This window comes from Gadus morhua, chromosome 4 (genome assembly GCF_902167405.1).
Source record: "Gadus morhua chromosome 4, gadMor3.0, whole genome shotgun sequence".
NCBI classification, from domain to species: Eukaryota; Metazoa; Chordata; class Actinopteri; order Gadiformes; family Gadidae; genus Gadus; species Gadus morhua.
The window spans coordinates 22,757,308-22,769,481 of NC_044051.1; the positions used below are offsets into that span (position 1 = coordinate 22,757,308).

Here is a 12,174-nt window from a genome sequence, read left to right on the forward strand (position 1 = left end):
ACGCTCAGTGGCCTGGAGGCATGATTGGGAAAATAATCATATAGAAACACTGCAATTGCATTGGGAAGCTTAATGTTGATTTATTAAAATGAAGAGGGAATTTTATATGAAATCACAGAAAGATTTAGGATTCAGATTTAGATATAAAGATTTAGTTATGCATAAGATATAGCTTCAGATTCATTATTTTGATTCAGGATTCGATTAGATATAAGATTTAGATTAAGATATAAAATGTAGATTCGATTGAACATATAATTCAAATTTTCTGAAAAAGTGACCAGAGGATTGCAGTGCACTTCGGAGGGGTATTCATTTGCCATATCCGGGAAAAATGGTGCAAAGCTCGAGCTAAATGTGGAACAAGTGACATGTTTTTCAGCAGCAAAAGTTAACAAACGGCCCCCATAATAAATTATAAATATTCCTCCATCTAAACCTTCAGACTCTTCACCAGGTAGATCCCACCCTCTCTACTTGTTTCTCTCTGTGGATCACCAGGGCCGTACCACTGGGCTCTGTATCAGGGTCCTGTTGCCCTATCTAAGTAACAATATTATAACATGCCTTATGTGATATAATGGAAGATACAAATTAAACTAGGCTTAACTAAGGCAGTAGTTGGTAGATGCTGTGAAGGTTAAATCACATGCCATCTGTTGTACAAGCTACCAGGACCATTCAGTCACATTTAATTAATTGCGGGGTTAACGATTTGTAATTGGATTAATAAATAAATTGCATTTTTTCACAATTTATAAATCGCAGAGCCACACTTCCTTCCCTTTGCATGTCTTTCAAATCCAATCCACCCTTAACAGAGGTTTCATCCCCATAGTGCCAAAACTAAATTCGCGCGCGAGAGCAGAACATCATTCGCGAGAGGCTGAGGCTGTTTTGTGCGACCGAAGTTATATCCCGCTCTCGCTTGCAACGAGGTAATGCTCTCGAGGAGCTGTTTTCCTCGCTCGGGGAGCAGCGCTCTGAGTGCGCTCGCGCGCAGAGATAATTTGCGCGCTCGCAATTAATATCTACGCGTGTGTTATGATATAATACGCCCAAATGCATGTTTTATCACTTTATGGCACTAATGTGTCGCCATATGTTTCACCTCTCTCGCCACACTCATCACAGACACCATCAACTCCTCCCTAACTCTGGCACCGTTCCCCCACCTCTTAAGCTTCCTGCCGTCACCCCCCTCCTTAAAAAACCTGGCCTTGACTCCGACGACCCCAACAACTTCAGACCCATCTCCAACCTCACATTCCTCTCAAAACTACTGAAAAGAGCCGTCGCAACACAACTAAATCAATACCTCCTATCCAATATTAACCTATACGAAACATTCCAATCCGGCTTCCGAACCCACCACAGTACTGAAACAGCCCTACTTAAAGTCACCAACGACCTCCTACTCTCCTCTGACTCCGGCTCCTTCACCATTCTCCTCCTCCTCCTCGACCTCAGTGCTGCCTTTGATACCGTCAATCACTCCATCCTCCTCAGCTGTCTGCAATCCATTGGCATCACTGACTCCGCCCTCTCCTGGTTCACCTTCTACCTGTCTGAAAGATTCCAATACATCTCCATCAACAACCACAAATCCCACACCATCCCTGTCTCACACGGAGTCCCCCAAGGCTCAGTGCTTGGCCCCATCCTCTTCATCCTCTACATGCTCCCACTAGGTCACATCATCCCCCGCCATGGTCTTCAATTTCACTGTTACGCAGACGATACCAAACTATATATCACCACCACAGCCATTACTCCTGCCATCCTACTCTCACCAACTGTCTCATGGACATCAAAACCTGGATGGACCACAACTTCCTCAAACTCAACAGCAATAAAACTGAAATTATCATCTTCGGCCCAAAAAAAAAACATCCCCACCTACCAGAATTTCTCACTTTGCATCGATGGTCACTCTGTCACTCCCTCCCCCCTGGTCAGCAACCTCGGCATCATCATGGACCCCACACTCTCCTTCAAGTCACACATAAACAGCGTCAGATCCTTCTTTCACCTCTGCAACATTGCACGCCTTCGACCCACCCTTTCATCCTCAGCTGCCGAAACACTAATCCACGCCTTCATCACTTGCAGACTCGACTATTGCAATAGCATTCTGTATGGCCTCCCCTCCACTATTCTTCAAAAATTGCAATATGTACAAAAGACTCTGCTGCCTGATTGCTTACTAACTCCCCTTCCGGAGAACACATTACTCCCATCCTCCGTCAACTCATTAACTTCCAATAAAACAACGCATCAATTTCAAGATTCTCCTCACCACCTACAAAACCCTAAACAACTTTGCACCCTCGTACATAACAGATCTCCTTCATCGCCACTCCCCCACTCGCCACCAACGCTCCGCTGATGCCATTGCCAACCTTCTCACCTCCATCACCAAGACCAAGTATCGCACCCTGGGGGACAAAGCCTTTGTCTTCGCCGCCCCTACTCCCTCTGGAACTCCCTCCCTCTGACCATCCAAAACTCTGATTCGCTCTGTTCATTCAAAAGTCAACTTGAAACCTATCTCTTCAGGACCACTTACAACATTTGACATTTGCTCATCCTCCGCCATCTTCCACTCTCTTAATGTGTTGCCTATTGTTGTGGTGTCTGTACTGTCTGTATGTATTCCTTTCTTATTTGTAAAGCGTCTTTGAGTATTTAGAAAAGCGCTAAAAAAAATGGATCAATTATTATTATTATCATTATCCTGGGATGAACACAGGCGTCATCTAAATGCTTATGATGATTCCTCTTTATATACCAGGGCCGGGGGCAGGAGACTAAAGTAGAAGGCTTTAAAGGGGAATTATGCAACTTTTTTGGCTCAATTTACATTAACATAACAGGTTAAGAATTATATAACACTTATGGGTCGATTGGTCGCTGTTTTGACCCCTAGCGCTGCGCATAATGGCGGAAAAAAGGGAATATGCAAGTTCCTGCCGGCGACCCACCACCCACTCTCGCCGGAGTCTCGGGAGTCGGGTCTCGCGCAGCACCGAATTGCTTTATGGCACTACAGACCCACAACCACCCACAAGTAGCGAAGGGATTGTTACATTCTTCATGGATCAGCCGACTAAAGAGAGAAAAGGACCGACAGACTGACCATACACGAGTAAACGTTGGGTGAGCTTTTCTGAAAGAAAAAGAAGACTGCAAATCGGATGCCGACTTGCCATGGGCTTGTGTTGCTCTTGAAATTGTAAGTACCCTTGGGTGAACTTTGTCCTCTTTGTATTGAGGCTTCTTAATGTTGATAGTCTCTGTAAAAATGTGTTTGCTTGACTGTTTTGTTGCGAGCCCTGTATGTTTCTAGCTTGCTGGGATGTTAGCGTCCTCGCTACCAAACCATTTGTTTTCATGGTTGTTTTGATTTTCGTCTGTCTCGTCCCCCAGATACAGGCTAAATCCCCGAATCCAGGTTCTTGTTTCACTAGACCGCTATTCAAATGCCTTCAGATTGTTTGAGTGTATAGCCTGTATCATGTGATATGTCAGGCTGGCCATATAATACCTGCACGAGAGCTGCTAGTTAGCACATATTCATCAGAATCAGAAATGTTACGATACGTGAACCTCAATTATAGCTTTAGCCATGTTATACCTTTGTTGTAGTTCCCCGCTTGTAAACATCTTTGTATTTTTTCTTAGTTACAAGTGTTGGCAAACAACATGAGGCTTCAGGCTTGATGACCCAAGACGGCTCGGACTACCTGCCCCGGTACAAACACCACCCACATCTGAACTTGAGCGGGTACCCGTGTCACGAGGAAATCCAGAGAACCCTCAAGAAGATGTTACACCAACCATGAAGAACTGTCACTTGCATTTCTTTCAATATACAAAATAAAAAAAATTCTAACCAATGTGTGTATTATTGATCAAATAGTACAAACATGTTATTTAAAAAAAAAAATGGAAACATTTTAATGGAAACTATGCGGGGATTAGCGACAGCATACCGTCTCGATCTCTGAATCCATTCCCTGTAATTCTGTACACAAGGGACGTACTTGAGCAGATACATAAAATGTAGGACTGCTGTGCAAATTGTTCATTCTATCGTTATGTATTATGTTGGCCAACACTCTTACACTGATCGTTCTGTTCAACCAAAGATAAAACAATTGTAATCTAGGATATATCTCTCCTTCAACTATAAAGGATGGGTTTATTGTAACACATACACCCTTTCAAAATGTATTTATACCTCGTCTACTCTTTATGAACGTCTACCTCGGACATCGCACCACGCATTCGCCGGCTTGTTAAACAAATGCACATGGCTAGCGTAGAAGTGGACGGGGAAGGGTGGTCAACGAGTTGTTACGAGTGTTGTAAAATATCTCCTCCGATCCTGTAGGGGGAGCTCATTGCGAGCGTACACCAAAAAAAACAGCGAAGAGGTGGCCAAAGTTGCCTAGTTTACCTTTAAGCCCCCTGGAAAATAGAACGAGCAGACCCATAGTTGGTGGAATAAGTCTATTAACATCGGGTTCAATTCAGTGACAGTAGCACTTAAACACAAATCAAACTTTACTTTTTTATTTGAGCATTTTACAGTGAACAAATGCGCTATTCCCCACCATAATTCCTTTCACATACTGTTACTCTGATTAGTTAAAACAATAAAGATTTTATAATTAACCAATTACCCCTCATCCACACCAAGAACAATTCTTTAACATTGAGCAGTGTTCAACAACCTGTTCACATATGACGACCAAAACATTGTGGTACATGGTTGTATGCAAGAATCAGAAACAACCCAGGACACATAATAGGACAAATGAAAAGATTCTGCATTACGTCAAATGCAGTGTAAACAGAATCGGGGACCAGGCTGGGAAGTATAAAAAAGTAAAAAAAAAAAGGCCCATTAACACTTCGGAGAATCGATTCAGCTCTTGAAGATGAGTTTGTGATCTTGGAATGATCCTACCTGGCCATTTGTGATGTCACGAAGGGCTTAATATGAAACTGGACTGTAGGATCACTTCAGTTGTCATACATTCTTACAAAGGAAACGATAACAGAACATTGACTCTCACCCATTGTTACAATACGAGTGGAAGTTCAAGTGACTTTTCGTGCAATATTGGATTTTTTTTCACGAGGATTAAACTGAAAGCATGGATTGTAGAAATTAGCACACCCTGCGAAACATAAATTAGGGTTTCAAAGTGTTTTTTCTGCACGGATATCATATGTTGAATTTAGTGACCGCAAAGTTAAGGTATGAGCTGCTTCAATGAATGCACCTCCAAGAGCCACTGGATCACAACAAAGACCCTGGATGTCAATTCAAGTCAAGCAAACCCCTTCAAGAAACCTCCTCATACAAACCTGGACAATTTCAGACTATTTTGTAGTTGATGCGGTTCAACCACGAAGGAGTGCCAATGAAGATCAGGACCAGCTGTAAACATGAATCTCCCAATAGCAAGTCAATCAACCAACAGGGGGCATGGAGTTAGCTCTCGTCTATTCAACAGTACAGTATCACATTTCTCCTTTGATCCTTTTAAAAACCAAACCCAGAGGCCACATCTCTTGAAGATGAAGTGTAAAGCCTTTATTTAGCGGCTGGTTCAACAAAGAACAAATTAAATGAACTTCCCCCAAGCCCTCCCTCCCCAACTAAAACATCCACCCACAATATTTATGATTAGGACCAAATAGTTAACTTATGAAACTGAAAATCCATAATATGGCCCCTTTTGCAAAAAGAACAAACAATACATAAACACCCAGCCCACTTCTTCAAATGACCTTCAGTCCATAATGGCATGACACACGCATACGTACACCTACTCAATACTGGTAGTGTTATTTTCAATCAGTGGAGTCCATCTGTGGCATGTGGTGGCAGCTGGTTTCAGAGAAGCATGACCGCCAACTTGGATGTGGTCAGGAGGATTGATCTGGGGTTGGATGGTGGCCATGTGAAAGAGACCTGTCCGTAACCATCACTTGTAGCCTTCTGAGCCTGCTCCTCAGAGTTTCTTTGGAGATCTGTAGTCGAATGTGGTCTCAGAGAGAGAGAGAGAGAGAGAGAGAGAGAGAGAGAGAGAGAGAGAGAGAGAGAGAGAGAGAGAGAGAGAGAGAGAGAGAGAGAGAGAGAGAGAGAGAGAGAGAGAGAGAGAGAGAGAGAGAGAGAGAGAGAGAGAGAGAGAGAGAGAGAGAGAGAGAGAGAGAGAGAGAGAGAGAGAGAGAGAGAGAGAGAGAGAGAGAGAGAGAGAGAGAGAGAGAGAGAGAGAGAGAGAGAGAGAGAGAGAGAGAGAGAGAGAGAGAGAGAGAGAGAGACAGACACACACACCCCCCTTTCCGGTCGCAAGCAGCCACCAACATTGTCCTCGGCCTAAGTCTCCCGTCAGCAGATATTTATCCGTTTTGCACTTTGTGTCCCCAACCCATCCACCCCCACTCGCCTTCTGTCGGCTTCTCCACAATGTCTTAACACCGCCCCCCCCCCCGCGTCTCCAGTGCAGAGGAGGGAGGGGAGGGGCATCACCGCTCCGGCTCCGACTCCAGCGCCAGCGCACGCTTGCGCTCGCGGCACTGCTTCTTGTGGGCCGGCCAGTCCCGCTGCTGGCACTGGGAGCCGCAGTACCGCGCCACCTGGCAGCGGCCACAGATGTTGAACTCCCGCAGCTGTGGGGACACAACACAGGGTGATCAGAGAGGGACAGGTGGGAGGAGTTCACATGCTTAGACGTTGCTATTGCTAATACATATCTATCAAGCCCATGATGTGTGATCCCAGGTGAACATTGAGGATATCCAATACTCAGAGTTCTAATGGAGATCTAGGGAATCGCGGTATCTGGTACTAAAAGTTGGATCGACTGTAAAACGTGGAATATTGCAGAATATGCTACATTTTTCATAATTTATCAAGAAATAATATCAAAAGTTGGCCTGATTATTGCAGTAACCTTAATTATTAAATAATTGTACAATTACAGACTATATCAGAGTAGCCATAAATACATGATGCATCGCGGTATTTTGAGAGGGGGGTCGTCAACTCACAACTACTTTGAGAAACATGTCAAAGATGCCATCTGAGATGGCGAAGTCCTCGTGCAAACGTTGCGCGAAAATAAGAGCTGCCTTCAAAAAAAATCTCACTGGCCCGAATGTTTGAACAACAGATAACTCCTGAAGAGCGTTCTAAACAGCCAGTTCTGTACCGTTATACATCTTTGTTGACGTATTGTTAATTCACTAAAGTATCTGATGATAAAATTAGCACAAATCGTAAAAAACTGAATTCTGAAAACTCAAGTGTTTCCCATACATAGACCAATGTGTGGCACAGCGCCAAAGAATCAACACCGAGCACCACAAATTGATTCTGCGTTTATTAATTTGGCGATTTTTGAAACATAAATATCGTCCCGTTCATTCATCTCCGCATAGCACTCTTTCTCCCTGCCATTCTCGTACGCACACGCACACAGAGACAAGCGCGCATACATGCCAATGGTGCACGGGTACACTACCACTTATTGGATCAACCCGCGTATCACTGATACATGCACACGCACTGACAGCGGATTCACCTGCTCCTCCTCTCAACTCGCCTACAAAGGGAAAACCCAAAGCAGCAGGATATTTGGCACAGTGAAGACGGTCTGCGACATCTGGAGTTTACCAATGTTTAGTATGATATACGGTGCTCAACACACCTGCGCAGAATTATTGTTGACTCAGAAAAGATAATCTTGAGCCTCATGAACTCAGCCTTATTGATATTGAACATCCCGCTAAGTCAGCATACACAACGCTGGTAACGCAGCAAACGATGCGATTAATGTGAAATGCGGTTATAGTTTAGATTGATTACGGTGTTGGAATGGGTACCCCCAGCCCGTTCTTACGGGCGATTTGAATTCGCTCTGCAGCAGGGGCTGGAGATCGGGAAGTTTCCTGGTGGGCCGGTCCACTTTGAAATGAGCAAACGTGAAATGCCCCCCTAATAAGTGTACGTCAAGCTACTGCTAATAAAAAGCTTTCCACAGCTCAGTTGATCCAAATTATGTGAAGCAGGTAACAATTTGAGCCGCCCAATCAACACCAAATGGGACAATCCAAAACCAATCCTAAAACAATGGATTTTTTCTTTCTGGAAGAAGCCAGTGGGAAAGAGCAGACGTACCCTCCTCTCGATGAGTGAGCAGGGCGGGTAGTGACACTCGTAGTAGGTACAGGAGCACTCCTCCTCCTCCACCAGCTCCCCATTGGCATTGTAGTAGCGGGTCCGGCTCAGCTCCAGGTACTGCTCCTCGACCGGGTCCGCAGGCACCTGCTGGATGGCCAGCCAGTACAGAGACTGCTCCCTGGCACCACAGAACAAGAGGACCGAATCACACAAAAGACTTTAAAAATACATTTGGCCACAGGTGATGAATACGTCACATTATCCATCATAAGGTCAGCGCTTACGCCAAGATCCCTGGGGAGCAGAAACGAATACGCTTATCGCAGCATATCGATATTCCAAGAAATAAGAGCTCCATTGAAAAGGGCCATCTCAACTTTATTTCAATAAATGATGCAGTCCAACTGTTTGACCTGGCTATATGATTATTGCTGAGTAACATTGAAGACTTTTTTTTATCCTTCTTTTAACCACTGAGTGTAAAGCCAACACTGGCGTGCTCAAGGCCTGCATATAAAGCTTTGAATAAAGTACCCTCAAGGACCGCAGTACATGTAGAAGCATACAGAATGAGACCAATCTGAGACATGGCATGTGTAGCCTGTAACAGAAGAGGCCTAGAAATGTTCATTCTGAACACCAAAATGTGAGAGAATACCTTTGCTTGCTGGAGATCTCCTCTGGCTTAGGGCTCCATCCCGCTGGCACCAGGCGTAGGTTGTCTAGGCGATTGTCCACAGTGACCGAATTGATGTGGACCACTTGGAAACTGGGGGCGATGCCTCCTCTGTGTTTCTCCCTGTGGATACGTCCAATATAGATCAGATTAACTGATCATGTTATAGTGTTGAATGTTTATTTTAAACAGAATTGTGCCCCCAAGACTATAAGTGTGTGCGGCCCCATCCTTTATTTCACGTCAGGTGCTCAGTACCATGAAAACTATTGTGATCAGACCCTTGTCATATTTCCCCCTCCTGCATTTCAGTATAAATCGGTGCTCCTCCTTTGGGGTACCGAGTGGTCTAAAATGGTACCAACAAATTCGAGCTACACACAGTGTCCGTTTATTGGTAGACAGAGTCGTCACTGCCGTGCGACAGGCAGATAATAACAAGCAAACACAGCAAATGGTATTGCTGGACAACGGCGAAAGATTTGTATATTGAAGAAAATGTCCAGGGCTCCAGAGTGCGACCTAATATTGAAGGGTGCGACTAGGCCTGTCGCGATATGCAATAAATCAATTAATTGCGCGATAAATTAAAATGAGCGATAATTTTTTGCCGGCAATAATTTCCAATAATTTCCATTCGCACTCATTTTTTTAAATCATTGCTTTATTGGCCTAATCTGAGGAGAAATCTATGCCATAAACAGAAATATTATAGGCCTTTATTACACGGGTCTTCTCAATGCCGTGGAACGCTCCGTTCACTTGCATAGATAGTCCGGTAACTTGTCAACCCCAGCGTCTTCGTTTGCCAAGCAACGTCAACGTCTTTGAAGGACTATTTCTCTGCTGATCAACACTACGAATGCTGCTAACGAATAAATTGTAAAAAGACGCCATGTGAAGTTATTTTTTCGTGTTGGCAAGTAGCCTTGTAATAAGCGGAATGATGTATAGAACGTCGCCGGTCATTATCTAAAATAAGCCCCTTCAGGGTGAAGCAATTCACCTCCGCTGCGCGTCGGTCGCCTGTCCGCCCTGTCGGGGCTTATTTTCCCGATAGTGACCGGCGTTCTATGCATTATATATATTTATATATATTATATATATTTAGCAGGGTAGACCTAAGTAACAAATGTCGGGTTGAAATCGGGCTCCGGCTCATAATTACAGGGCACAACGAGTAAACCCCCTCGTCAAGTGTCAGTAGCCGCGTTGACATGATCACATCTGTTCCGCATAGATTTCTATGCGGAACAGAAAATGGTCATGTATACGCCTCATTCGGAATACAATTATCTGTTCGGCATAGATTCTATGCCGAATAGAAGAGGTGGTGTAGTCCGTTTTAATCGCCATGTATGCACTTATTCCGAATAGATTGGGCTTTAACTTAGAGCAGCCGCAGTAGTTCTAATTGGTCCACTGAGCTCCGTCGGTACTTTTAATCACACCGAACTTCACCACTGTCAAGGAAAGTGGATTTATTGCCTGATTCACGCCTTTGTTATCACTCCGTAAAAGTAGTCCGGTAAGCGTGTCCGGTTGCTAAGCGACGGGACATGGGTGTTTAATAATGACGTGTTCGCGTATCGTAGTGTCCGCGCGCGCCCGAGGTAACTGTAAATGAGTAGGCTACTAGTAGTACTTTTGCAGGCTGAACGTTAAAATACTTCTTAACTTAGAGAGATGGCAGCTGATGTAGTTCACAAATGGACCTTCGAGGATTCCTGGTCACTAAATTCCTGTAAGACCACTCTCTCCCACCAGTCTTGGCTGCAGACTCGCATCCAAATTCCTCTTGTTTGCGGCGGAGCTTAAGGTAAATATAAAGATCTGACGAGAAATTGACGTTGCTGCGCTGTCCTCCTCCTTCTTAATTGAAGGAGCAGGGAGAGAAAAGCTCTCTCCTGCTGTGCTTTCATTAAATGCTAATTTAAAATCCCCGATGGTGATAAGACATCCATTATGTCGCCGCCGGTCCAGAGATGTGTCAGGTGTGCGTGAGAGACAGAACGGACACTTTTGTTACTGCCATGTATACAGTACATTCGGAACACATTTTAGGAACAGATCTATGCCGCATAGAAATCTATGCGGATCAGATGTGCCATGTAAACGCGGCTACTAACTTGTTGCATTGTCTGTGTGGGAGGCGGAGTCGTGGCGCAATCGTGTTTACATCCTTTTTATTTAGTGTTTCAATTTTATTTATTGTTTTTGGTGGTGTTTGGTTTTTATTCAAGAGCATTTTTTGTTAATAATAGATTGTTTTTGGTTGTTTTGTTAATTTATTCGGGATATTTTAAATGTCTTCCAGCAGTCCAGTTCCAGTGTTCTTTAAAAATAAAGGTTTATTGATCTTCGAAAGGGTGTACTTTATCATTATATTAGTTGAAAAACTGCAATAACTCCTGGGGCAATTAATCGCCCAGAAAAATTTGTTATCGTGACAGGCCTAGGTGCGACTAATATTATTAATAGGTCACGCTGGTGCACCTGACGCTGCCCGGGTGAGAAAATGTATTTCCTCGCAATCGCATCATCTCTGTGTTCTCCTGTAATCAAACTCACTCATGGTTGGGGATCGAAACCCGGTTCTATCAAGGACCCGGTGCCACTTTTTTCAAAACCCGAAAATCATTAACGTTTGGGCTTATCGATACCACCATCGAGTCGCGTCGTTCATTTATAATTTATTTCGTCCCGTACGTCCTGTAACGTAATGTTGTGTCCCTCGAGTCGCGTCATGTCATTTAAATCAAATCAATCCAATCACTGCAGCTTGTCCACCAATGTTTTTGAATGGAATTGTAAGCAAACAGGTATTACAAGTAAAACAAGTGAATTCTGGCAGTTGACTTTGCTCGCGAGGATGGCTGAACAGGCGAAAATCAATTATTGTAAAGGGGGGAACACAACCTCAATGGCCAGTCCCACAGCATTGTGCATCAAATAAAGACCAAATGCAGTACCTTCGACTGTTTCCGAGTTGAAAAGACTCTCCTTCTCCTGTCGCACCTCAGATGGGCCCGTCTTAATCATCCACTCAAACTACGAGCGGTAATCGCACAGACATTGTCGCTAGTCCCGTCAGTTAAAAATAGTAATCCAATTGTGAAATCGGTGTTACAATCAGCAGCATACAAGCTAGCTATCTTAAAAAGTAAATTAAGTTTCAGATGTGCTGCGTGATGATGTGTTGAGGTTGGCTCAATAAAACCACTGTTAGGTTATCATGATGCGTTCAAATTAGGGGTGTAACGGTACACAAATGTCACATTTCGGTACTTAACTCGGT

General features: G+C 44.0%; 1 protein-coding gene and 1 long non-coding RNA gene across 2 annotated transcripts in view; one reads left to right on the forward strand and one right to left on the reverse strand.

Annotated features, from left to right (window-relative positions):
- The first annotated feature begins 2,804 nt into the window (after nucleotides 1-2,804).
- LOC115542566 (uncharacterized) lies at nucleotides 2,805-3,899 on the forward strand. Its single transcript, XR_003976567.1, has 2 exons — nucleotides 2,805-3,235; nucleotides 3,685-3,899. It is a non-coding gene; the product is annotated as an uncharacterized LOC115542566 (long non-coding RNA).
- A 2,387-nt stretch (nucleotides 3,900-6,286) lies between these two features.
- The window catches only part of zmynd19 (zinc finger, MYND-type containing 19), a 49,393-nt gene continuing 43,505 nt past the window's right edge, over nucleotides 6,287-12,174 (reverse strand). Inside the window, exons 4-6 of the mRNA XM_030354423.1 lie at nucleotides 8,859-8,999; nucleotides 8,198-8,378; nucleotides 6,287-6,687 (exon numbers count right to left, since the gene is read on the reverse strand). Coding sequence (XP_030210283.1) covers nucleotides 6,544-6,687; nucleotides 8,198-8,378; nucleotides 8,859-8,999 — 466 coding nt within the window. The 3' untranslated portion in view covers nucleotides 6,287-6,543. The remainder of the gene's footprint in view (nucleotides 6,688-8,197; nucleotides 8,379-8,858; nucleotides 9,000-12,174) is intronic.